Below are 26,820 nucleotides of genomic sequence, written 5' to 3' on the forward strand. Positions count from 1 at the left end.
CCACCTGTGCTGAGATCCAGGACCTGGTCAAGACTGTCACCCCACCCTGCTACAGGCTGGTGTGCTCTGTCAGCAACGGGAGCAAGGGATAGGACGGCGTGGTGGTCTCCAGCGGGTGCCTGTGGGACCCGCATGCAGACAGCTTTGCCATCTCCCACTACGTGAACCCCACGCTCTTCAGCATGGCACTGGTGCATGCCATCTATTTGGAGTCAGCCCTGTGGGATGAAGGGTCTGGGACCTTCATGGGGCCCTGTACTAGAGCCTGGCAGGGAAAACTCAGCCCCGGTCCCATCAGTCAGTGACCTGGGAAAGCAGCACCCACCCAGGCAAGGCCAGCCGCTTCTGCGGCTCTTGGTCAATGAAAAGAAAATGAGTCAGGTGCCTCTATACCTGCCCTCCTCGGGCCACCCAGACCACACACACCACTGAGTTATTTTGCCTCTGGCTGGAATTATGTCATCCACGTGCGGCTCCTGGCGGGCTGTACAGACCAGAAGCTCTGAGGGGCAGCTATCTATGTCTTTGATTAATAAAAAATGGGAAATAAATTAATAATGACTTAATACATGCAATTTGGGATCAAAATCTTCCAAAGCATGGGGAAAATAATTAAAAAGGGAGTTTTTTTAAAAAAAATAAATTTATTTCTTTTTATTTATTTATTTGGCTGCATTGGGTCTTCGTTGCTGCACGCGGGCTTTCTCTAGTTGCGGCGAGCGGGGGCTGCTCTTCGTTGCGGTGCATGAGCTTCTCATTGCGGTGGCTTCTCTTGTTGTAGAGCATGGGCTCCAGGCACGTGGGCTTCAGTATTTGTGGCTCGCGGGCTCTAGAGCGCAGGCTCAGTAGTTGTGGCGCACGGGCTTAGCTGCTCTGTGGCATGTGGGATCTTCCCGGACCAGGGCTCAAACCCATGTCCCCTGCATTGGCAGGAGGATTCTTAACCCCTGCACCACCAGGGAAGTCCAAAAAAGGGAGTTCTTGACAGTGAAAAGTTCGAGAACAAGTGCTGTCGTCCAGAGACCAGCATGAACCAGGCACTGCTGGGGAGGGCCTCCAGGGAGAGGAGAGGAAGGGGGCTGGTTCTCACACTCGCTCCGGGCCAGGTACTGTGCTTGGGCATCACATACGTTTCCCTCATCCTCACACAGTCCTGGGAGATGGTGGTACCATCTCCACTTTATAGATGAGTAAGTAAACTGAGGCCCAGAGAGGCCAAGTTACTTGCCCTGTATACCTACAGAATCACTAAGAGATTTGAACCTAGGTCTGCCTCACTTAAAAAACGAAAACAAAACACAATAAAACAAAACAAAAAGTCCAAAACTGTGGTGTCTGGGAAGTCACTCTGGTTTGAGTTTACGAGGAAAAGAAGAGGGACAAGCAGAGGGAACAGCATGTAGCTATGGGTGCTGGGCACGGTTTATACCATTGACTGTTGTGACTAATGAGGGCGCACGGTAGGTACTCGCTGTAGTTTCAAATGAAAGACTGAAAAGCTTGGAGGCATAAAAGGGCACAGCCTATCCTGAGGTGGGAGAGAAGGAATGAATGTTTTCCAGTCTCTAGTTTCTGAAGTACTTTGACCAGGAATATTTAACCTTATTTTAACAAATCTCTAATTATGTAACTATTTCAAACACAGAAAAAGATAGAACATTAATAAAGCAGACAACGGTGAACCCATCACCCAGATTTACCAGATGATCATACTTTGCTGTATTCATTTCAAATATTTACATAGTAAAGTGACACAGATAAAAGCCCTCATCCCATCCCATCTCCCTCCCTTCTCTCTGTCAGAGGTCACCACTATCCTTGAAGTTGGTGAATCTCCTTCCTGAGCATTCGGTATTATTTTGTGTTTTTAAACTTTCCAAATATGGCTATCTTACTGTACCTTTCCTTTTACAATTTGGTTTTCACTCAATCATTATGTTTTTAGGACTTAGTCTATGTTGATACATGTAAATCTAGTTTACTCACTTTAACTGTTGTATGGTATTCCACTGTGAGTCTACACAGAACAGTGCATTTCTCCATTTTCTTACCGATGAACATCTAGGTAGTTTCCATTCTTTGCGGTTTCAAACAGTACAGCAGTGAAAGTCTTTAAACACGTCTCCTGGTGCACCCTCGTGTCACATACAGCCTTTATAACAATTGCAGCACGTACCCCTGCGTGAACTTGGAGAATTGTTTAATGTCTCAGAAGCTCAGTTTCCTCATCAGTAAATTGGGGTAATAAAATAGCGTGCATTTTGGTGATGACTGCATGCTTCAATGTAGGTGAAAAGCCTTCTGCAACCTGTAAAGGACTCCATGAAATGTTAGCTGTTTATCATTCAGGTGTTTGACATCCAGGATGTACTGAGCACCCTTCCACGCTGGGGACACAATGAACAGGGACGACCCCTGATGTGCTCACATGCATAAGAGACCGCTTGATGGGTGCAGCAACAGAAGAACGCACAAGACTCTGCTCAGTAATCCAGCCTGGAGTATAGAGGCAGGCAAGGCTTCCGAGAGGCAATGACACTAAGCTAAGTCCTCTAAAGACAAGGAGGCTTAGGCGAGTGGAAGACGGGAGGGTGGAAGGCTGGCCCAGGCAGAGGGAGCAGCAGATGTGAAGGAACTGAAGGACGCAAGAGAACGTGCTTGGAACATAAGAGTTGAGGGGAGGGGTAGTAAGACAAAATGAGCCTGGAGAGGTAAGCAGAGCCACGATGCTGTACCCTGAGGGCAGCAGGGCGCCACTGAAGGATTTAAGCAAGGGAGTGATAGGCTCAGATCTGCGTGTTAGAAGAAGCAGTCTGAATAAGCTCTGGAGAGCTGCAACACTGGCCTCACACTCAACAACTATCCTACACTTAGATCTCATGTTAAGTATTGGGTTGGCCACAAAGTTCGTTCCCGATTTTCCACGACATCTTACGGAAAAACCCGTATGAACTTTTTGGCCAACACAGTGTTATCACTACAATTTAAAAAAATGGGTCTGGCCACAGTGTGAAAGGGGGTGTAGGGGAGAGGCCGGAGGTTGGAGGCTGAGGATGGGAATGCTGCAGGCAAAACATGATGAGGGCGGAACCAAGGCAACCATTGATTTTGCCACCAACACCCTGACAGCATCACCAGGAGAGATGGGCGGAATGGGCCAGCTCACCCTGATTCAAAGAGGTTCATGCTCACACACTCCACCTAGTCCCCTTCTTGGACTCACTTATCATCTTTCGAGGCACAGGACCCAGCCATGAGCTCTCAAGTTTCCGGATGGTATGAGCCCTTTGGCATCTTGGCACCCAGGGCGTGGCTGGGTCTTCACCAATGTCCCATACGGAACCCCACCAGCATCTAGACCGCACAGATCCCACACGGAGTGAGGGGAAGGGGAGGGTGACACATTCTAGGGTAAGAGGGGCTGTTGGTTACCACAGGGAAAAGACAGACATACAAGAACTGCCCCAGACCCCTCACTCCCTAAGTGGGGACCACCTACCACCCCTAACTATGAGTGAGAGGCCTCTACCCTCAGTGCAGTGGTGCATCCTGGCCTCCCCTAGGCCAGGCTAGAGCATTGCCATCCATTCTCTTAGCGCTCCATACTTCCCTTTTTAGCACACTCATCCCTTTAGAATTACAACTTTAATTTCTGCCTTCCTTGTCGGACTATAAGCTCCCTAATGGAGCCTCCCAGAACCGTACCCACCTTGTTCATTGTTCTTCCCTCAGTGCCTAAGAGACTGGCTCCTAAGAGGCCCTCCAGGAGTATTTGTGAGTATAATCAATAGGACGTACTGAGGGAGGAGAAAGGGTGGAGGAAGATGCATAGATTCAGGGGCCCTGAGAAAGAAAGTGCCTTGCTCAAGTCACAGGAGAGGCCGAATGAAATCACAGTTCCTGCTCGGGACCTCTGCCTCTCAGGGAAGGGCCTCCCCACTGATTATGCTATGCTGAAAAGAGGCTTTGCAACAGACCAGGATTTCCTGAAGTAGTCCATGGAATGCTGGTCTCAAAGTGTTCTCTAATTAAATAAGCTTAGGAAACTCTGGGTTAAACAAAATGGAAAACTTTTCTTCACCACTGGACTTTTCAGAGCCTTTAATATGCTGGTGTGCACGTGATTCCCGGTGAAGGTCACATGCAGTATTCCCCACATCTATTTGACCATGGAATTCTGTCTGTGAAACTTGGTTTCAAACCTTTGGCACCATCCCCCAACTGCTTGCCATAATTATTTATTGAACATGGCACAGCAAGGAGATTTGTTGCAACTTTTTGGGCAGTGCAGGAAAACCCTGTTTCACAAATGAAAATGACTCCAAGCTCCAAGATATAAATGGGATAAAAACAAAACTGTTCTGGTCAGGAGGGGGCCTGGAGATCCCACCTGGCCATTCCTTCACTGCTGTCATGCCAGGAACTGTAGTGTCCTGCAGAGCCCAGTTTAAAAATCACTGGTACAGAACTCTGAGGACAGAGCTGACATTAGAGACCTGGCTTCTGACACTGGCCTTGCCATGAGCTGTTTTACCTTGGCCAGGTCACGTGGCCTAGCTGGGCCTTGGTTTCCCCATTGATACAATGAGTCTGGTAGATGGGATGCTTTTTGGAGTCCTGAGCTTTAACCTCTGATATGATGAGGGCTGTGATTCTATGACTGCAAAATTCCAACTCTACGATTCTATGGTTCTTTGATTCTGAGATTCCACGGCTTAATATTCCAACTCTGGGACTGCCTGTAGCCAGCCTGAGCTGGTGCAGCATACTGGAGCCCAGGCTACAGAAAGCAGAACTCATGAACTGCGGTGTGCTGTCCAGGATTGCTAAGTTCCCTGCGGAGGGCATGCCCCATGAAGGATGGAGGGGGTGGGGTCTGGGGGGGGGGGTGCCTCAGAAACAGCAGCAGCTCAGTGGGCAGAGCAGGGAGAAGGACCCAGGTCTCCGGACTCCGGCTCTATCTTTAGATCTCCATAGCAACCATCACCAGGGCGCTGCAGCTGAAGGCATGGCTGAGCTGGCTGCCTGCAGGAGGGAGGGGCATTTGCTTTCACGGCTCTTTTGCTGGGGAAAGGACTCTGGGCTGGGCTCTTGAGCCAGGAAAAGGAGACTGAGAGTGAAGCCTTTTGCAGCACAAAAGACCTGGTGCCAAAATAAAGGTAATCTAGGGCCCCACCTTGTTCTGAGACATGCTCAGGTCGCAGAACCCACGACCTTCATTGTGTCAGGCTCACGGCACTGGAGGTACATACAGCAAGTGCCTCCTCTAGCCTCCGCTATGGTCATTCCCTAACCAGTGAGCACCTCATCTGAGCCAGCCCTGAGGTCACAAGAGACACACATCTCCAGGGAAAGCAGGCTTTGGCACAGGCATTACAGGGCAGGGCCCAGTGGGAGCCCCTCTCAAACCCTTGAAGCTGAGGAACCAGGAAAGCCCCTGCTAGTCCTTCTCCTGCCAACTCCTACCCAGCCAGGACCTGGCTCCCTCCAGGGAGTCCTCCCTGACTCCCGGCCCGATACTCTCCTCCCCAAGGTTCCTACAGCTCCATCTCCCTCCTCCCAGTAGGATGGCTGCTTGAGGGAGTCAGGAACCGCGTGGGGTGGATGAGAAACGGAGGTGTGCAGAGGTAAAGACATTTGTCCCAGGTCACCTGGAGAGTTAGCAGCAGTCTTCCATTCATGTCTTTGGATTCCAGTCTGTGTCCCTTCCTGCATCCCAGTGCCAGGCCCCTGGCCTGAGCTTTAGAAGGGAGGCCAGGCCTAGAAGAGGAAGTAGGAGTCCTCGGCCAGGCCTGCGCTCAGCAAGTACCCGGCCACGTCCTTGGTAAACTCAGCTGAGCCACAGACCAATGCAAACGGCTTTCTCCGACAGGAGCCGACCAGCTCTTCAATCAGGTCCTGGCCCAGGCGGCCAAAGTGGGTCTTGTCCCGGTAACTCCAGGGAAGCTGCTCTAGGGAGTTCTCCTGGGAGGATGAGAAACAGTGGGGGTGACTACTGGGGGTCCTCTCTGGCCAACAAGGACACTGAGGCAGAGGGGGTGGGAAGCCAACCTTAACCCAACCCCACCACGGGCCAGGCACTTCCTCACACTGCGACTCAAATCACCCTCACAGAAGCCTGTGGGTAGGTAGTTATCCTCCACAACAGCTGATGCACAGGGAGGAGGGATGCCTCTCAGGGCACACAATGACACAGGGGCAGCAGCAGGACCAGAACCTGGGGCCACTGCACCTGTCACTCTGGGGGGAATGTTTTCTCACCATGACTGTGGGTCTCCTAGCATCTTTCCAAGGTTATCCATCACCATCACCCTCGGAGCATAACTTTTGTTCATTTAAGATTTCAATTAGCTTGTTGAGTTAACAAATGTTTACTGAGTGACTCTGTGCCTGGCCCGGTGCTAGGCAATGGGGATACGGCAGCTGCCCTAAACAGACAGGGTTCCTGGCCCCATCTGGCTGTGTGTATCAGAGATCCCGGGCTGCAGTGCCCTAACCAAGAGAAGGGTTTATTTCTCTCACATGAAAAGGCTAGAGGTAGTATTCTGGGGGTGTGCAATGCCCCAGGCTCCTTCTCTTTCTGCCTCTCTAGACTTAGCTTGTGGCTTTCATTCCCAGGGCCACAGAAGAAAATCTCCACTACTTGGAAGAATATCTTTTAAGTAAACATTTTATTGGAGTATAACATATGTATAAAAATCGTAAAGTTTATATAGTTTGGAGAATTTTAACAAAGAGAAGAAATCATGTAACCAGCGTCCAAAACAAAACAGAACCCGCAACAGAACAGGACTATCATCTCTGCAGACCCTATTGAGATGAACTTCTGGTTCCTGGGGCCAAGCAGCGAGACAGGATGGAGAGAGAGGGGTTGGGGTTGGAATCCAAGCTTTGCCACCATTTTCTGGTGAGGAGCCATGACCTCTCTGAGCTACTGAGATGAGCACAGCGGATGGGGAAGCGCTGAGAGAGGCTCCATGAATGCAGGCCTCAAATCTCAGGCGCACTCACAGAGCTCATCAGACCCCGAGGGCCTCTGGGGGCAGTGCTGTGCTGCTGACCGGGGACACTCTCTGATGCTCTGCGTCTTCTCGCGTGCCCTTCGCGCTCTGACCTGCCCAATGGGCCCTCGAGGGCAGGAACGAGTAGGGCCCGTTGGCCTTGCCCTTCCTTCCCAGTGCCCGATCCCCCTAGGCCAGTTAGGTTCAGTGCGGCTGACCTTGACTGTGCACCCAGAGATGCATGGGGTCTGGTTGCTGCTCAAGTGGGGAGGGGACCCATAAACAATGATGATGCAGTGGGGTGGGTGCTAGGAAGCAGAGCCTGGGCCGTGACAGCAGAAACATCTACACCAGCCTGGAGGCTCAGGGAAAGTTCCCAGGATGGAATTACACCTTAGCAGAGAGATGCGAGGGATGAGTGGGCGTTAGGTGAAGAAGTGGGAAAAAGTGTGCCTGGCAGGGGGAACCATATGAGCAGAGACCCAGGAGCCAGAAAAGCACAGAGCACTTGCGACCACAGGCAGACCAGTGACACCAGAACGCAGCATGCAGCCGGAGTGGGCCGGAAGGCGAGACCATGGAGGGCTGGCACATAGCCTTGAGAGCGGAGGGGAGCTAGGGAAGGACAGGAAGCAGGGCAGTGATGTGGTCAGAGCTGCCCTTCTGGCTGCAGGATGAAGGACAAATCATCAAGGAGTGGCTGGAGCAGGGAGATCCTTGATGATGCTGTCGCTATGGCCCAGGCAGCACCCGGAGTGGAGGAAGCATGGACAGGCAGGAGGCACCTCTCACTCCACCATCCCTCACCTTCCCCAGCTATTGACAGCCAGCCCACTCGCCTGCCCAACCGCAGGGCACTGGCCTCATCAAAGCCCCAGCCCAGGGTAGAAGGTCCCCTATTGCTTGTGAACTTTAACTCTGCCCTCAAGCCCGGGCTCCAATGCCATCTCCTCTGTGAAGCCCTCTCTGCTTGCCTCCAGCGCCCTGAACACCCTCCACAGCACCTATCCCTGTGCTGTCTTACACTGACAAGCAATAAGAGCATGGCCTCGCCACCAACTTGCTGTGTTACCTTGGGCAAGGTTCTTAACCTCTCTGTGGCTCAGGTTCCACATCTATTAAAAGGTCATGATGGCAGTAAAAGCCTCCTAAGATGGTGGTGGGGATTAAATGAGTGAGTACACATGAAGAGCTTAGAACAGTGCTAGGCACAGAGAAAGTGCTTGATGAAGGGGAGCCCTTGTCAGCCATCTCCGTGGCTGTCTCCACATATATAGATGAGCACCTGGAGGGCAGTAAGAGGTCATCTTCATTTTTATTTTTATTTATTAAAAAATTTATTTTTGGCCGCCCTGTGTGGCATGTGGGATCTTAGTTCCCTGACCAGGCACCGAACCCCCGTCCCCTGCAGTGGAAGCACAGAATCTTAACCACTGGACCGCCAGGGACGTTCCATTTTCGTTTTTAAATCCCTGGCACCTGGCACATGGTGGGGGAAAGGAAGGCTGGCCAACCGCCAGGGCAATTCTGCCAGGTGCCTGCCTTCCTGCCACCTTCCCCGACCAGCTCTTAGGTAGGGCTGAGCGTGCTCCCGGCAGGAGTGGCCCTTCCCTCGCCCCTCTCCCCTCGGCTGTACCTTAGCCCTCTGCTTCATCCCTGACCTTGGGCACTGCTGTCGCTGCTAATGGTCACCAAGCACGACCCTCTCGGTGTTCACGCCATAGAACGTTCTGCCCCATGCACAGGCCTGTGGACTCTGGCCCCGGAGACCTCAGGACCTCTGGTTTCCTGATACCCTCCCCTACCCAGCCAAAATGTCGAGGATCATGTAAGTCTTTAGGGACACTCTAAAGCTGTCTCAAGAGGAAACTGATGACAAGGGTGCTCCAAAGTACAGGGTAATGAGGCGGACCCTGACCAAGAGAATGGAGGGGAGGCACCAGCAGGGAACCTCAACCCAGGGCGTGCAGGAAAGAGAAATAAAGCTACAGACCAGGCGAAGGCCAGTGAACAAAGATAGCTGAGGGCCTGGCTTGAGGTAAGGGGCAAGACAGCCCTCTACACTGCGGCCCTGTGGGGAGGGCCCAGAGGGGTGGCTTGAATGAATGGAGGGGGTGGGGAACCAGAGGGAAGAGGGCTCAGGAGGCAAAGCTGCTTCCAGCTAGAGTGGCTGTAACTTGGAGGATTTGAAAGCAGCTTTGTTCCCAGGTGGGAACAAGGTGATGTGGAAAAGACCCTAACAAATGCAGTGAACTGGACCCGGTTTACTCCACCAGCCATTGCCCGGGTGAGTGCCTACTCCATGCCTGGTGCTGTGCAAAGCATTGAAAGCGTGGTGATCCAGACACGTGGTCCCTGCCTCAAGGAGTTATCACAGCCAGAGGACGTCTGTGCCTGGCCCACTGATTCTACAACCAGGCCCCCCGCCCATACAACAGAGGATGCCAGAGGGTGGATGGCAGGCAGCAAACCATGGTGGGTGAGAGCTGGCGCTCTGGAAGCAGACAGTCTCGGGTTCGTATCCTGGCTTCACCCTGTCTGGCAGCACGACACCAGCTGGTGCCTTCACCTCTGAGCGTCAGTTTCCTCATCTGCATAATGAACACGGCAACACCTGCCTTCCTTGCCAGGCACACACTGGGGGTTCCACCAGTGGCAGGGATGACTATTACGGCACAGGGCAGAGAGCCCACAGCATGTCCTCAAGACAGGTGCAGGGGACAGTAGAGTCTCAATCAGGGAAGGAAATCATCCCCCTGGGCTCACCTGGCTGAGTACAAAGAAGGTGCGGACATTCCAGAAACGAGCCTGCTCCCGGAGGAAGGTTTTCAGGTAGATGCCCTCAAAGGTCTTGAAGCAGCCGACCAGGGTGATGAAGGTCTCATCCTCTGCGTTGTCTGTGATGCTCTGCAGGATGGGCACCATGGGGGCCAGGCCAGTGCCAGCAGCCAGCATGAGGAGCTCACCATACTAGCAAATAGGACGGTATATGACAGGGGTGGGCTGGGAAGGGGTCTGACCCCAGCCATCCAGTACGGGGGCTTTTCTTGGGCTTGTCTGAACTGGATGGCACTGCCCTTCCTGGGTGTCCCACCTATCTGAGTTCACCTCTCTACCTCCTCCAGAAAACCATCCTTGCCTGTGAAAGGCTACAGCTTATGAGGTCTATGGAACAGAAATCATGGAATCTGGAGGCTGAAAGGGAACCTGATGGTGCAGTCATCCTGCAAGTGGCTTGGCTGCCTTCTAAAGCATCCCCTCGGGATTCTGCTTACATACTTCTGCTGATAGGTAGTCCACTACCTCCCAAGGAAGTCTGCTCCATTACAGACTGACTCCCCTTGCCAGGGAAGGCTTCCCACCTGACACTGAGCTGACACCTGTTCCCACCAAAGCTTTGCTCTCCCACTGCCATCCCAGCCCTGCCCTCCAGGCTGCTTCCTCTGCCCCGGGGCAACCCTGCAGAGATCGGAGGCCCCTGGCTTGGACCCTGAGCCTGCTCATCTCTGGACTAAATGAGATACTATACCTCAGTGCCTGGCACAGAGAGCCAGGCAATCAAAGTGAGCTCCCCAGAGGCACCTGTTCCATCAGCTCCCCATCACCAAACCTGTTTCCTGGCTCTAGGCCTCTTTAAGATCAGTGCCTAGAAGGTTAGTGCCTGACCCGCACAGTGAGGTATTCACCGACATCCTTCTAGAGATTAGGCCCCTGTGCGCAGTCTGAGTGTTCACCAGCTTTAGTGACAGCCACTGCACACCACACTACTGCGTGGAATGCTTCCTGGACTGTCAGGAGTCTGGCAGATCTGCAGGAAAACCCCCAGTCACGCGATCTGGGCACGTTCTTTCACCTCTCTGAGCCTTGGTTTCTTCACTGGTAAGAAAATAACAGCACCTCCCCAGAATAGCACCTATCTCAGAACTGTCATGAGGATTAAAGAGATGACATAAAGTGCCCGGTATGGGACTTCCCTGGTGGTGCGGTGGTTAAGAATCTGCCTTCCAGTGCAGGGGACACAGGTTCGATCCCTGGTCCAGGAGGATCCCACATGTCGCGGAGCAACTAAGCCCGTGCGTCACAACTACTGAGCCTGTGCTCTAGTGCCCACGAGCTGCAACTGCTGAGCCCGCATGCCGCAACTACTGAGGCCCACGCACCCAGAGCCCATGCTCCGCAACGAGAAGCCACCACAGTGCAACGAAGAGTAGCCTCCGCTCACCGCAACTAGAGAGAAAGCCCACGTGCAGCAACAAAGACCCAATGCAGCCAAAAAAACCGAATACATAAAATAAAATAAATTCTAAAATAAAATTTAAAAAATAATCAAGTGCCTGGTATGGAGCATGGGGCTTAATACAATTAGATTCCTTCCCTCACTGAGCCCTACTGCTAGCCCATCATCCTGTCCTGTGTTCATGCTCTCCCAGCCTCCCAGTCACGGGGTGTGCCACGCTCCCCCTTTCTCCCATCACTGCTCAGGCTCTCCTCTGGGGAGCCCTCTCTGAGCCAGGGGCAGGTGAGGGGTCCTTCCTGTGTTCCCACAGCCCTCTGTGCATCTCTCTTCACACTTGTCACACTGTGTTGTTGTCATTTATTTGTGGGCCTGTCTCCCCATCAGACTGTGAGCTTCTGGAGGACAGGACTCATCTGACCCACCTCTGAGCCCCCAGGGTCCAGCACTGGCCTGGCCCTGGGTGAATACCTATGATAGTCTGTGGAATGTCTCAGGGCTGACGTGATCCATCTGCATTGAAGATGGCTGCAGAGTGGCAAGACTGGGCTGCATCCCAGCATCCTCACAGGAGCAGAGCCAAGCCGTAGCCACAGTTTCAGCAGCCAGGTGTTCATGTGTGACACACCATGTCTTTTCCCTCATGGCTGGGCCCTACACCCTCCCAGACAGGAAGTGCAGGGCTTTCCAGTGGGGTCTGTGGATGCCAAGGTAGTAAGGTATGCCAAGGTATGTCCAGGAAGATGGCCTGCAGGTATTCTTTATTTCTTCTTTTAGCTTCTTTATTTATTTTTTTTTATTTAAAAAATTTATTTTGCCTGTGCCAGGCAGCATGCGGAACATCCCCGACCAGGGATCGAACCTGTGCCCCCTGCCAGTGGAAGTGAAGAGTCTTAACCACTGGACCACCAGGGAAGTCTCTTTTAGCTTCTTTATATCTGCTGAATTTTTTTTTGGTAATGAACAGGTACTGCATTTGTAGTAAGGAAAATACCAATAATAGCTATTTTTAAATAAAACAAAAAGAATGGACCCACAGACATAGAAAAAAAACTTATGGTTACCAAAGGGGAAGGGAGAAGAGGGATAAATTAGGAGTTTGGGATTAACATATATACACTACCGTATATAAAACAGATAACCAACAAGGACCTGCTGTATAGCACAGGGAACTATACTCAATACTTTGTAATAACCTATAAGGGAAAAGAATCTGAAAAAGAATAGATGTATATGTGTGTGTGTGTGTGTGTGTGTGTGTGTGTGTGTGTGTGTGTGTGTGTATACATATATATGTATGTATAACTGAATCACTTTGCTGTACACTTGAAACTAACACAGCATTGTAAATCAACTGTACTTCAATTAAAAAAAAAGAATGGAGAGGAAAAATGATTTGTTCTTTTCCATTGTTTTTGTTTTGCTTTGTTTTCCTAATTATAAAGGTAACAGGTACTCATTATGGATAATTTGGAAAACATAATGAAGAAAATAAAAATCACCCATAATTCCACTACCCAGAGCTGCTAACACTTTATTGCTTTTTTTAAAAAAATATTTTTTCTGGGGACTTCCCTGGTGGTCCAGTGGTTAAGACTCTGCACTTCCACCACAGGGGGCCTGGGTTCAATCCCTGGTTAGGGAACTAAGATCCCACATGCCATGCGGTGAGGAAGGAAGGAAAGAAGGAAGGAAGGAGGGAGGGAGGGAGGGAGGGAAGGAAGGAAGGAAGGAAGGAAGAAAGAAAAGGAATTCTTTAAAAAAATATATATATTTTCTGTGCAATTTAACTTAGTTTCCTAACATTGTATATTCAGTTTACCTAGTGTTTGTCACTTGATCTTACAGCTTAAGCATTAACATCATTTATAAACATAATTTTAAAATCCAAAATAATAGTCTATCACGTATCTGTAACCCAGTGTACTTAACTGTTCTGTTGTTGGATGTTCAGTTGTCTCCAACTTCTTGCTATTATAGATAAAGCCGCAATGAACATGTGCAAGAGGCAGCATTTTGGATTCTTTCCATAGGACAGACTTCAGAAGTGGAAGCACTGGGTCAAGGGTGTGAAGATTCCTAAGACTCCCAGTGCATACTGTCAAACTGCTTTCCAGATATGCACCAACCGATGAGAAATTACTGATTCTTCCTGGGAATGTCAGGGGAGGATGTGAACATGCCGTGAAGATGAGGGGAAGAGCCTTTGGGTTGGGAAGCAGGGGGTTCCCAAGCAGTGAGACACAGGGTGTATTTAGGGAGTGGTCTCATAGTCTTGTAAATGGAACGTGAAACTGGAAAGATATCTGAGAGTCAGATGGCATAAGGACCCTAAATACCTAGCTCATAGTCTGAATTTTTCCAAGCAATGGGCAGGCAAGGATGGTTCTGGAACATGGGCAGGCAGTTTTGTTTCTTAGTGCCTATTCCCACCTCCTCCCATGTCCAACCCCAAGGATACTCTTGGGATTAGGTTTGGGCTCAAGAAGAATGGCACAGTGAGATTCTATGGCCTGAAACATGAGAACCACATTCCTGGAAGCTAAGCTGGGAGGGGTCTCCTGAGGACTCAGTGCGGGCACTGACCTGGTTTGGTTTATAGAAGAAGCCTCCGAAAGGTCCTCGCCAGAAAGCCGTGTCTCCTGCTTTCCAGGACTCCACATACTGGGACATCAGCCCTGTCTGGTAGCACTGGGAGGAAACGAAGGGAGACCTCATTAAGACAGGCACATGTTGCCAATACAAACCACATCAGCCTCGAAAGTGGAGCCCTTCCTGCACTCCCAGTGCTTTACACGTGTTGTGTCATTTAATCCTAATTATCCATGAAGTTGGTACTGTCGTTCCCTGTTTTCAGATGAGGCCAAGAAGCTTACACAGAAGGTAAATGGTAAGACTGGGATGAGAATCCATAAGACCTACGGCCTTAACTACAGAGGTCTCAAACCAAATAACTACAATGGCCATGTGGGTAACATAACTGAGTGAAGAACTGGGTATGAGATGATTGATGGCAACTAACAGTCTCAGCATCAGGGAGACAAGAGTGAGTGGTGGGGACTACAGTAAATTGGTGAGTGAATACTCTTTCTAAAGGAGGAAACCACTCTGCAAATTCCAGTACACAGTCCGTGGGGCCAGCGATGCCAGATCTTCTGACTCTCTAAGAGGGGCAGGAAATAAATATTTTTGTGAAAATTTTCCCATTTTTGAAATGTTGGCAATTAATTCAAAATTTTAAAACACTGTGCAGGCCAAGACCAAATATATTTATGGGCTGGAGTCCGCCTCATTTGCAATCTCTGCATATCCCTGCACTGTCTTCTGGCTGGATGAAAAAAGTGAAGATTGTGGAGGGGATTCTTCCATGGGGGAAGTGCACACTGCCCTGACCCTGTCAGGCACCAGGCTGGGGCTGCAGGGGAGACAGCTGGACCTTAAGCTCCATGGAGGCAGCCAGTGCCTGAGTCATGGAAAGGACTTAAACATCTGAATGAATGAATGAATGAATGAATGAACCCAGATTCAGGCCCTCCCTTTAAGGAGCTCACAATCTAAGAGGGACCTAAGTCTCAGACATATAAAAGGTAGAGACCACCCAACCCCCCGTGAGAAGGATTAAGTGCTAGGAGAGCCCTGAGGAGGTGCAGTCACTTCCAATGGAGTGGGATCGAGGACAGCTTCCTGGAGGGGAAAGCTAAGCTGGGCCTTGAAGGCTGGGTAGACTCAAACTCACTGGGGATGTGGGAAGGAGGGCAGAGAGAATTCTGGGCATCAGGTGTGGTATGGTCAGGGGTAAGACAGCCCAGGAAGGGTGTCTGGAGAAATTATAACCAGGCTTGAAGGAGAGACTGGGCTTTGGTCACCAGACATGCTTTTGAGCACCCACAGCTACTTCTGGTACCATCCCTGCCTTCCTGGGGCACCACATGCATAAAGCAAGGGAAGTCTTCCGCTTACCTGAAGAGGTCTGGGGAGGAGGCTACAGTTTTTCTCCTAAGTTGCTGGAGGCTGTATTTCAGCGCACACCTTGTTTTGCGGCCCCAGTCTCGGGAAGGCACAGCCCCAGGGGTGGCCTTAGGGGCCCTATGGCACAGATAGCACTCAAGGAGAAAGGAAGGATTTTTCTGTGCCTCTGGCACCCACACGGAGCCTGGCACAGAGTAAATGCTCAATACACACTTGTTAAACAGAACTGACACTGAACTTGTTCTTCCACTTGAGATCATATCACCCCAGGGACCTTGGGACAATGACATCATCTCTCTGGGCTTCAGTTTCTTCATCTGTAAAATGGGGAGAATATGATCTACTCTGCAGGGTGATTATGAGGTTGAAACGAGATAATTAAAATAAAGAGCTAGAAGCAGTACCTGGTGCCCAGAAGGTGCCAGAGAAATGAGAGCTCCTCCTTTCCATCTACATGGGAGGGTAAACCTTACAAAACCCGCCTGCCTTCCCAATTTGCAAAGACATTTCCAGATCTTCCCAGCCAGCGGCTTAGGGATAATTAAGCATCTCTCTAAAGAGAGGCTTTCCGGTAAACGAAGGAGAAAATCAGCCTTGCAGCTGGGAGAAATCCAGCTGCCCTGAAGAACTGTCTCCAGGCTTACCCTTTCAATAGCAACACACCCAGACAAGCAGCTTGGGGAAGCAGGCCATTTGGAGAGGATTTGTGGAATCTCCCAGACAAACAGTTGCGTGGAAAAGGGATCCCATCCAAGCTTATGTGTGAGGGAATAAATACTCCAGCTCTGAAGGCAGGCGGGGATGGTTGGGAGCCAGAGACGGTGCTGGGGACCTGGAGTCAGAAGGCCAGGGCTCACCTTCCAGCTGTACTTCTTACTACCTGGGGAGCCTCAAGCCCTCCTGGGGCCTCAGTTTGCTTATCAGTGAAATGGGGATAATTCCTGTCCTACAAGGGAGACAAAGGATGTGAAAACTATTCCTAAATATAGGTGTCCCCTAGGATTCCGTTTGGGAAATGATCTAGAGCTATGTATTAGGCTGACCCATATGAAACTGCTGTTTCTGTGAGTCGAAAATGTTAGCATGTAAGTAATTTCACGCAGTTCAACCTAATTGTTTTTGCACATAATTGGACCTTCATGACGTCTTATACATTTGTTGCCTATTCCTTGGGTCTCTGGGATATTTTGCATCCAGCCCACTTTGTTCATCTCATCTCTGCCAATTTCCCCACCCATCTCAGCTGCCCCTACAAGCAACTCTCCTCCCGCCACTCAGATTGGGTACAGTTCCCAGAAGACCCTGCTCTATTTCACCCCTCCCTGCCTTCGGTTATCCGTCCCCCTGGAATGCCACTGCTAACTTGTATTCCTCCCTCAAGGCCCAACTCAAATGCCCCGACCCCTGCCAACCCACCTGCGAGATGATTTCATGTTACTTTGGCCCCCAAGGTCCTCCATGTCCCATCTTTTGCCTACAAAAGTGTTCCAGGACAAATGACTAACAGTTCCCCAAATCATGCCTCCTTTGCCACTGTACGTGCCGATACAGCACTCAGAGCTTCCTTCCCACTCCTGAGCTTAAACATACAGCTCAGACACACAGCTTCCTCTGGGAAGCCCAGCTCACCTTCCCTGCAGCCCCAGCTGCCCTGAGTTGGGTTGGGGCCTCCTGTCACAGCATCTACCACCTTGTACTGTCCCAGTCTGGCCCCTGTCTGAGGGCGGGCACCGTGTCTGACTCTCCCTGGACACCCGTGCCCAGCACACAGTAGGTGCACATGACTTGGTTCCCCTTTTCCCGGCTCAGTGCTTACACTTCATCAATAGGGAAGAAGGTGAGGAGGAACAGCTTTACTTTTCTCAGTCCAAGCCTGTTTTCCATAAAATCTATCAGGAACATGCCCTCTGTTGGTGGACCAGTAGCCTCCTTTCCCCAGGAGAGGAGATGAGAAAAGGTCTCTTTCATTGTCCTTGCTCTTCCCTCAAGCCAGCCTTCTCCCATGTGAGCGCTGGCTTTTCCCATGTCACAGGGCAGTGCCCCACCCTGACCAAGCTGGCAAATGGAGGTCCAGTCCACAGCCTCTTAGAGCATCCGTGTGAGTTGGCTCACCTTGATTAAAACTTCAAAGTATCCTTTTGCGTTGGCAGGGCTGATGGGCGTATAGGCTCTCTGAATTTCTAAGCCATCTACTATCCCTCTGGGAAAGAGAAGCACTCAGTCAGGCAGTCAGCCAGTTATTCAACAAACCCTTAGAGTACCGAATCTGTGCCAGGCTGGTGAAAGTGAAGGTGGGGGCCCAGTCATCCCCAGTGGTCCTCATTGAGGGGCAGGCAAGATGGAGCAGAAGAAAAGAGCACTGGGCTCCCCCCACTGCCACGTGCTGGCTGTGAGACCCTGGGCAGGTCACTTAAACCCTCAGCTGCCCCTTCTGTAAAATGGGGACAACTGTCTATGCCCCTGCTGTGTAGCTCCACAGGGGTCACAGATGAAAAAGTGCTTCAAAAAGTACACTGATGGGCTTCCCTGGTGGCGCAGTGGTTAAGAATCCACCTGCCAACGCAGGGGACACGGGTTCAAGCCCTGGTCTGGGAAGATCCCGCATGCCACGGAGCAACTAAGCCAGTGCACCACAGCTTCTGAGCCTGTGCTCTAGAGCCTGCGAGCCACAACTACTGAAGCCCGCGCGCCTAGAGCCCGTGCTCCACAACAAGAGAAGCCACCGCAATGAGCAGCCCGCGCACCGCAACAAAGAGTAGCCCCCGCTCACTGCAACTAGAGAAAGGCCGCGCACAGCAATGAAGACCCAACACAGCCAAAATAAATTAAAAAAAAAAAGTACACTGATGATGTGAGCTATTTTAGGACATCACTGGGGTTTTTCCTGACCTCTCCTCGACCACAGAATGATCAAGATAAAAATAACTATATTTAACAAGCGTTTAACATTTATCAAACACGACCACATGCCAGGAGCATCAGAAGTGAAAGGATCCTCAAGGGTGCCCTAGTCCAAAGCCTGACCCCATGCATGAATCCCCTCCAGGGTTATCAACAAGGGGGCCAGGAGCACGATCGTGAGTAATAATAAGAGCAGCCATGTTGTAGTAAATGCCTATGATGCACCAAGTATACTATATGCAGTATCTCATTTATTTCAAACAATAACCAAAATGAGGAAACCAAGGCTTAGAGAAGGGATGTCACCTGCCTGAGGTCACACAGCTAGAATTCATCTGTAGCTGTGTCTGCCTCCAGGTCTGGGTTCCTTACCACTACTCAGAGCTTCCCTGGAGCACCTAAGCACTCCTCTCTTGAGCCCTACTATGTACAAAATTTTCTTCTTTGAGGTATGCAAAGATTAAAAAGGCCTGTCCCAATGTATCAAAAGTTGGGCAGAAATATTCAATAAATGCTTACAGAAAAAACAAGGAAATAACAAACAGAACATATGGCATGGCTCGGATGCAAAGGGCACTGTGACATTTGCTATGACAGGGGTAAAAGTGACAGGCACTCTCACCTAGGGAACCTCAGAAGGCCTTGAGCTCAGAAGGTCTTAAAGGACAAGCAGGCCACTAACAGGTAACAATGGGCAGGAAGTAAAGTAATTCCAGGCAGAGGGAACAGCCTGCAAAGGCTTAGAGGTAGGATAATGTAGGGCAAGCCAGGAACTGACGAGTGGACCTCGGGGATGGAACAAGGGGCACGTATGGGGGTGGTTGGGGGGGTGTGGAGAAGAACTTGCTGGGCAAGGAGGCTGGGGCCTTGGGTTACAGTGTCACTGGGGAGGCACTGTGGAGTACCAGAAGGGGGCTGAATGAGGAGGGATGTGGTCAGCTGCATGTGTTAGGAATGTCACTGGAGTGACAGAGAGGGGCCAGACTAGAGGCAGGTAGTTCTGGGCATCCCTGACTTATGGATGGAGGGTTGCTTGGGGCTGTGACCTGTCCTGTGGCCCCTCTTGTCCACTGGAACAGTGACCTTTAAGGACCGTCAGCCAGGCCACAGGCCAGAACAAGCTGGGCACAAACACCAGGGGTCAGTGCGAGGCAAGTACTGGCTAGACTTTCCGTCTCCTTTGATGGCTCTGCCTCCTCTTGCCAACACCATAAATGCTGGAGTTGCCAGGGTTCGGTCCTACCTCCCTCCCTCTTTCCATGCCCCACATGCTCCCAAATGCCATCCATAACAATATACCTGGATGATTCCCAGATCCACGTCTGCAGCTCAGATTTCTCTGCTGAGCTTCAGACCCAGAGAGTCAACTGCCTGGCAGTCACCTCCATCTGGAGGTCCCAAAGGGTCCTGTCCCTGTGTAGGTGGAGGTGGGGATCAAGGTGGGAGAAGAGTACAAAAGTAAGCTGGAAGGAAGAGGGAAGTTCAGATGAATGAAGGGTGTAACTCAGGAGGCGGGCTGTTTGGGTTTGAATCCTTATTAGCTGTGTGATACTGGGAAACTCCCTTATTTTCAACAACAGTGTCTTCTCTATCAACTGGTGCTAATCATATGAGGTTAATACCACAAGCTCTGGAGCCACACTGCTTGCTTTCAAATCCTGGCTCCAACATTTCCTAACTGTGTGATCTTGGGGAAGTTACTAAACCTCTCTGACTTCAGTTTCCTCTGGGGCATGACAATGGTGTCTACCACACAGGATTTTGTGAGGGATGAATGAGCTTATACATATGAGCACACAGAACTGTGCCTTGGATACTAAGTGCTAAAAAAGTGTTTGCTGTTACTGTTATTATTATTTATTATGAAAATGCATTATCTAGTTCAATTCCAAGAGCCCTCTGAGTCATGTATTACTATGTTTATTCTGAAGATGACAAATGGAGGTTTAAGGAAGGTTAAGCAAGTTGCCCTAGACCACACAGCTAGCAAATGGCAGAGCAGGGCTGCAAAGCCTGGGTCCTCCCACTACCTGAGTGTACCGTAGGATGAGGTGCTGGCCAGGCCGCAAGCCGAGCCGGCTGTTCCCAGGTAATGCAAACCGGACAAGGTAGGTGTCCTTAGTGAGTCTGTCCGTGGCACTGATGCAGAAGGCTAGGAAGGTCTCTGGGCTCAGCTTGGAGGGACAGCTCTGCAACGGGAAAAGATTCAACAGCTAGAAGCTGGGACTCAAGAGACATGCAAGCATCCATGGGCATCCTCCCCACAAGGAGAGGCTTTCAAGGCCAATAAGTTTTCTCTGTAATAGCGTAGTCCCACCTTACTTCCCTTTCAGGCTCTAAGAATGCCAGAACACTTTACCTTGAGCTCACCCTGCTCTGAAGCCTTGTATGGCTCCCCTCAGCCCCAGGATAAAGTGCAAGGTCCTTAACTGGACACTCAAGGGCCCTGTGGATGGGCCCCAAGTCTCATTTTATCTCCCAGGCATCAGACACCAGACTTTTCTCTGTACCCCCAAGAATACCTTGTGGCTTCCTACCTGTGAATCTTTATTTGCTCAAGCTGCGCCCTCTATCCAGAACACTCATCTCCAACGTATGATAGACCTACCCATCCTTCAAACCTGCTAAAATCCAGATTTGCACAATTTAGAAATTGATGGGACCTAATGGATGATCTAATCCAATGTCCTTATTTTATATGTGGGGAAACTGAGGCCTGAGTGGTAGTGACTTATTTGTACAAGGTCACACCATGAGCAGGGACTCAAATTCATGTCTCCCAAGTCTCAGGCCACTGTCCTTAATATTCCACCCCACCTCTACCTCCTCCGGGAAGCCTTCTCTGAATGCCACGACTCACAGATCTCCCTCTCCTGTAAAATGCCCACACCCAATTCACTCCTGGGACCTCCCCTCGCCACCTGCCCCATGCCCCATTCACCAGCTCAAGGCCAGGCTTTGAACCTGGGTCAGTCTGCTTCCATTAAGCTCACTCTTTTCTCTCTGCTGTACAGAGTCAGAGGAAGCTTCCGTGAGCAGGTACACTGCACAGGGCTGAGGCCAGGTGGACGCTGCTCCCCCTCACCTGTGTCTCTTCTCCACTCAGCAGGCTCCTGTCCTTGCTGGCTCGGGCTGCCTCCCAACTTGCTAGGTCTCGCTGGTAGAGGTCGAACACGCAGGGTGAGCAGCCACTGCCGCAGCACTGGGAGGGCAAGGGCTCCACTGGCCGAAGCTGCAGCCAGGCTTCCTCATCGTCGTCTTCCTCCCCCTTGTCCATTGTCAGTGGGCCTTGGTCAGGCAGGAGGTGTGGGCAACTGGGTGCTCTTCCCAGAGTAGGCCCAGGTCCTCCTCCCTTGCCAGCCTGGGAGAGGGAAAACATGTGGTTACACTCTGGTCACCTCTATTCCGCTCATTCTCCCTGAGGCCTGCAGGTGCCAAGCTCTGTGTGAGCACTGGGGACAGGGATGAATCAATCCTGGGATCTGCTGCCTGGTGGGGGAGGGAGGGAGACAGGGCACAGTGATCGGAACGGGCAACCATGGTTTCTTGACCTCTTCGTGTGCTCTGAGGACTGCTGGATTAAGATTACATAGAAAATCTCATTGAATTTTTAAAATATTTTAAATGATGAAGTACAACATTTATGTACAACTTAATATTTATAAAAGTTATAAAAATAAATTACAGATAAATTATAAATAAAAATAAATAAAAGAACCCTTTCGTAAGCACCACTCACTCAAGTAGAAAGAACCTTGCTGGCACCCCAGAAGCCACACATTTGTGTTCCTCCCTGATCACACCCCTGCTCCCCATTACCACCACCCTGACTTTTTTTTTTTTTTTTTTTTTGCGGTACACAGGCCTCTCACTGTTGTGGCCTCTCCCGTTGTGGAGCACAGGCTCCGGACGCACAGGCTCAGTGGCCATGGCTCACGGGCCCAGCCGCTCCGCGGCATGTGGGATCCTCCCAGACTGGGGCACGAACCCGTGTCCCCTGCATCGGCAGGCGGACTCTCAACCACTGCGCCACCAGGGAAGCCCCACCCTGACTTTTGATATAATCATTCCCTTGTTTTTCCTTAGTGCCACCTTTATTTGCAACCCTATCCACTATTTATCAGGTTGCTTAGTTTCTACCTTTAAACAGAATCATATGAATGCATTCTTCTGTGTCTGGTTTCTTTCACTCACCACTGTTGGTGAGTCACCTATCAAATTGTTGCATCTCATTTAATCTTTACAACAAGGCCAGTCCTGGAGGTGTCATTTTATGGATGGGAAAACTGGGGTCTGGAGAGGTTTAATAACTTACCCAGGGTGACAAAGGTCCCCAGATGATGGCACTGGGACTTTAACTCTGCTCTGTCTGGTCTCAGAACATATTGCTCTTCAATCACAGGAAAACAGGAGGAGGAGGAAGTCATGATGGTCCAGGTGAGAGGTAATGAGGACCTGGACCAGGGGAGCTTCAGGGAGGATGAGAGGACAGCAGTCAATTAGAGAAATCCTGAAGCAGTAGTTAACAGGACACAGAGACTGATGCATGTGACGTGAGCAGGGGAGGGGGATAGAGGGGTTGAAGGGACATCCAGGTGTCTGGCTTGGATCCGTGGGTGGATAGTGGGTCCAAGAGAAGTTGAGTTTTAGGGGAAAGAGGAAGTGGGGGAAATGGTTAAGTTCAGTTTGAGGTACACTGAGTGCCTGTGGGACATCCAAGGGCAAAATCCAGCTGCCAGTTGGATTAAATAGGTCTAGGTACCTGAGTCTAGAGATGGAGCTCTGGGTAACTGACAACAAGGGAGGGATGAGTGGGTAGAGGAAGAGAACAGGCTGCAGCCTCTGAAGGCCTGCTTGGCTTCCTGCTTCCTGCAGCACTCACTGCACTTGGTCCAGCCCTGGTCACTGTAGGTGCTCAATAAATGCACTTCCAGTGAATGAATCTCTACCCTATAGCATTTCACACTGTTCAGAAATTACATGTTTATGTGGTTTTCTCTTCTTTTGAGACTGTGAACTCCTTGAGGGTAGAGACCTGTTTTTTATTCATTTTATGAACTAGCACAGTGTACATTTAAAAATATGGATGTTATATGAAAGGAAGAAGGAAAGGAGCTTGGTTTCAGGGCCATTAGGTAAACATTGTCTGAAAGAAAGATCAGGGAGGAAAATTTAAATGGTTATGATTTATTTTGAGATGTTTTTGTGAGGGCAGTTTGGGATTTATCAAGGTTCTCTGTCTTCATATGTGGAACTATACAGTTTATATAGAAATAGACTTGGTCATCTCACCTGTAAGGAAACTATTCATTGAAAATTCCACAGGCAGGGACTTCCCTGGTGGTCCAGCTGCTAAGACTCTGTGCTCCCAATGCAGGGGGCCGGGTTCAATCCCTGGTCAGGGAACTAGATCCTGCATACTGCAACTAAAAGATCCCCCATGCCACAACTAAAGATCCCGCACACTGCAATGAAGATCCCACATGCAGCTATGAAGATCCCGCGTGCCGCAACTAAGACTCGGTGCAGTCAAATAAATAAATAAATATTTTTTAAAAATCCACAGGCAAATCAAAGTAAAAGAGGGTCTTCTCTCCCTCTTGTCTGAGAACAGAACTTAGGGGAAGTCTGATGTCCCAGAGCATTATTTGATGTAAATATCACTCCTCCAAAAGCTCCAGTCTTGGACTTCCCTGGTGGTGCAGTGGTTAAGAAGCCACCTGCCAACGCAGGGGACACGAGTTCGAGCCCAGGTTGGGGAAGATCCCACATGCTGCAGAGCAACTAAGCCTGTGCACCACAACTACTGAGCCTGCACTCTAGAGCCCGTGAGCCACAACTACTGAGCCCGCGTGCCACAACTACTGAAGCCCATGCGCCTAGAGCTGGTGCTCCGCAACAAGAGAAGCCACCTCAATGAGAAGCCTGCACACGGCAGCGACGAGTAGCCCCCGCTCGCCGCAGTAAGTCTGTGTGCAGCAATGAAGACCCAATGCAGCCAAAAATAAATAAATTAATTAATTTAAAAATATAAATAAAATTAAAAAAATAAAAGCTCCAGTCTTTGATTTCCTCCTATTCATTCCTGCCTCTTAGACACTTACTGCGCAGGGGCTGCTGAATAAGGTGCTGGGACACAGAGGTAACTGACACTCATCTCTGTCCTGGAGGAGTCATTCACTAAACAGATAAGAACCGGGATAAGATAGATGCACTGTCTCACTCAGTCCTCTTGACAGCTGTACATAAGTAGGCCATGCTCTTCCTCATTTCACAATGGAGAAAACTGAGGCCAGGAAGCAGGAGTGGTAAAGTTAGTGCACATACTTGGTCTCTTAAGACTCCAGGCTGCTCTTTCTCCCTGGATTTCTTGCTCTAGAGGGCGGAGGAGAGTGTCTTCATCTCCAATTCCCAGTGCCTGGCACTGGGCTGGCACACAACAGGGACCCAACTTGCCAAACTGCCACGGAATTTTATGGGCACCCTGGAGCTTCCCAAGGGCAGTAGCTTCATTCGTGCATAAAGTGCTAGAATCAAGGTGTGCGCCAAGTCTGTGCAAAAGCAGAGGAGCAAACCACCACACCTACTAGAAGACAGTGAAGTCCTGTTTCTTGGTTACCAATCACTTCCCAGGAGCCCTAACCTTTAAGATCTTTCCCACTTTTCCTGCTTTCCACACCCATTTACACTGGAGCTTCCCATGGGCCCAAACGATGTGCTTCCAGTCTCCCCCTACACCATCAATCAGCACACCTCCCACCAGCTCTGATCACAACAGTCCCCTGCTTAGCAAGCTTCAATAGCTCCCCACTGCCTACAAGATACAATCCAATCTCCTTGTGTGGTGCCCAATGTTCTTCTGATCAAAACTTGTCCAAATTCTCTTACCACTTACTATCATTGGTTTAAGAAGGGTAGTTCCTCTGTGTACAATAAATCTTTCTCTCACAGAGGAAAGGCTGCTCTTTAGAGGAAAGAAAACCTGGTTCTACTGCTGGTTCTATGATTTCAGGAAGGTTTAGCAGGTTGAGAACCCCTTGAGGGCAAGCAGGTATCTTATTCTTTCTGTATTCTACCACCAAGCACAGGCCTGGCATATGGAAGGCTCAGGTGAGTGGTGAGAACTCAGTTTACATATAAGGTCTGGGAGCCAGGCACAGTGCTAGGTGCTGGGATACAGCAGAGGTTAATAAAACAGGGGCTCTACCTTCACAGAGCTTGCAGCCTAGCTTGGTGTCACATCAGGTCAACCCATTTTTCTTGCATGTTATGTACCAGGTTTGTATTAAGAGTGAATGAGATCTGATTCCCTCTGTATGCTGACTTCTTACTCCCAAAAGGTATTTCAGAGATAAAGTGAGGTAAGTGAAGGAGCCCTATTAACTGTAAACTGCTGTACAGTGTGAGGGTTATTTAGCCTTCTTTGCCGTAAATTTACTTTCTCCATGTTTTACTAATCCCACTCTCCCTAGTATTTTGGAAATTAGTAGAGAAGCTGGCCACGTCAGTCATGAATTTTAAATACCAGGTTCACATCTTCTCTCAGCCTCTACCTTTTCAGTCTAAGAAGCCAGGCCTTGACATGTTGTTGCCTCTGCCTGGATAACACTCCTCACCCTCAGGCCTTGCTTCAAGGTCACCTGCCCTCAGAGCCCTCCCTGAACCACCCCCTTCTCATTCTCTAGAAGGTACCCTATTTGCTTATTCATCACATTATTATGTATTCATTCATTAAACATATATTTACTATGTGCCAGGCACTGGTCTAGGAGCAGGTTTCACAGCAGTGAAGAAACAAAATCCCTTGCACTCATGGATCTTATATTCCAGTGAGAGCGTGATTAAATAAGATCAAAATAGAAAACATGCTATGTTAGTGTTAAATACTGAAAAGAAAAATAACTGGGGGAAAAGGCATATGAAGTGTGTGTGTGTGTTGAAACTGCTATTTATTTACTTTACTTGCTTTCTGTCTGCATCTCCCACTAAACTGTACGCTCTACATCGCACATCTGTTTTATTCACCGGTGTAAACCCGATGCTCAGCAGTGCCTGACACTCAGTGGGCATTTGATAAATACGTGCTGCGCAAGGAGCAAGGTACACCTCCGCCGCTCTGGCCCTGCTTCCAGGAGGCGAAACGCGACATTCCGAGGAAAGGAACTCACTTTGGGCGCTTGGGAGGAGGCGTGCAGTGCAGCGCGGTCGGTGCGGCGCCGGCGTGGTGCAAGGGCCACGCTCAGGCTCCGCGTGAGAATGGCTGGAGAGGCAAGGAAATTTACGGCGCACCCACCGCGCGCCGGGTGCTGAGCTAGTTTAGGCGCTAGTTTAGGCGTTTCTATCGCTATTTTTACAGCGAGTGACTTTAATGCTCAGAAGGAAGTGCCCTGCCCAAGCTAGTTTAGGCGCTAGTTTAGGCGTTTCTATCGCTATTTTTACAGCGAGTGACTTTAAGGCTCAGAAGGAAGTGCCCTGCCCAAGCTCCAATTGCTCGTTAAGCGATCAAGGCTGTCCCGAGTTCAGGCTCGAAGTCCTGAATCTCTTCTCCTAGTCCCCCTGCCCATCACAACCACTCACCTACCCTCCTGCGCTTCCCCGGGGAGGCAGGCAGGGTTCCACCTGTGGGAAATTGCCGACGGCCTGCAGGGTGGGGCAAGACGAGGATGCCCTGACGATGATTGGTTAAAGTGGCTGCCACTCATAAAACGAGTCTCG

The 26,820-nt window shown here is 50.2% G+C and overlaps 1 protein-coding gene across 9 annotated transcripts; it reads right to left on the reverse strand.

The window, feature by feature from the left end:
• Nucleotides 1-862: 862 nt before the first annotated feature.
• LOC116755647 (NADH-cytochrome b5 reductase-like) lies at nt 863-26,795 on the reverse strand. Of its 9 annotated transcripts, none has more exons than XM_032635431.1 (8): nt 23,398-23,490; nt 22,421-22,574; nt 21,191-21,466; nt 20,146-20,294; nt 17,317-17,404; nt 13,822-13,926; nt 9,768-9,971; nt 863-5,964 (listed from the first exon to the last, which is right to left on the reverse strand). In XM_032635431.1, the coding sequence occupies exons 3-8, from the start codon at nt 21,380-21,382 to the stop codon at nt 5,761-5,763; spliced, it is 942 nt and encodes a 313-aa protein (XP_032491322.1). In that variant the 5' UTR covers nt 21,383-21,466; nt 22,421-22,574; nt 23,398-23,490; the 3' UTR covers nt 863-5,760. The 9 variants fall into 9 exon arrangements, with proteins under 9 accessions (XP_032491322.1, XP_032491363.1, XP_032491331.1 ...); XM_032635472.1 differs by having other exon boundaries at nt 20,136-20,294; XM_032635440.1 differs by lacking the exons at nt 22,421-22,574; nt 23,398-23,490 and adding an exon at nt 26,683-26,793 and having other exon boundaries at nt 9,768-9,908.
• Nucleotides 26,796-26,820: the final 25 nt, after the last annotated feature.

This window comes from Phocoena sinus, chromosome 1 (genome assembly GCF_008692025.1).
Source record: "Phocoena sinus isolate mPhoSin1 chromosome 1, mPhoSin1.pri, whole genome shotgun sequence".
Classification (NCBI taxonomy): Eukaryota; Metazoa; Chordata; class Mammalia; order Artiodactyla; family Phocoenidae; genus Phocoena; species Phocoena sinus.

Bases quoted from the DNA above. Each gene is read 5' to 3' on its own strand.
- LOC116755647 (XM_032635407.1), bottom strand. From the start codon at position 21,382: ATGGACAAGGGGGAGGAAGACGACGATGAGGAAGCCTGGCTGCAGCTT. The intron at 17,405-20,145 runs GTACACTCAGGT...TCTCTTTCCCAG, and splicing joins GGCCAGCACCTCATCCTACG to AGGGATAGTAGATGGCTTAG. The intron at 13,927-17,316 runs GTGAGCCAACTC...GTTTCCTCCCAG, and splicing joins ACTTTGAAGTTTTAATCAAG to TGCTACCAGACAGGGCTGAT.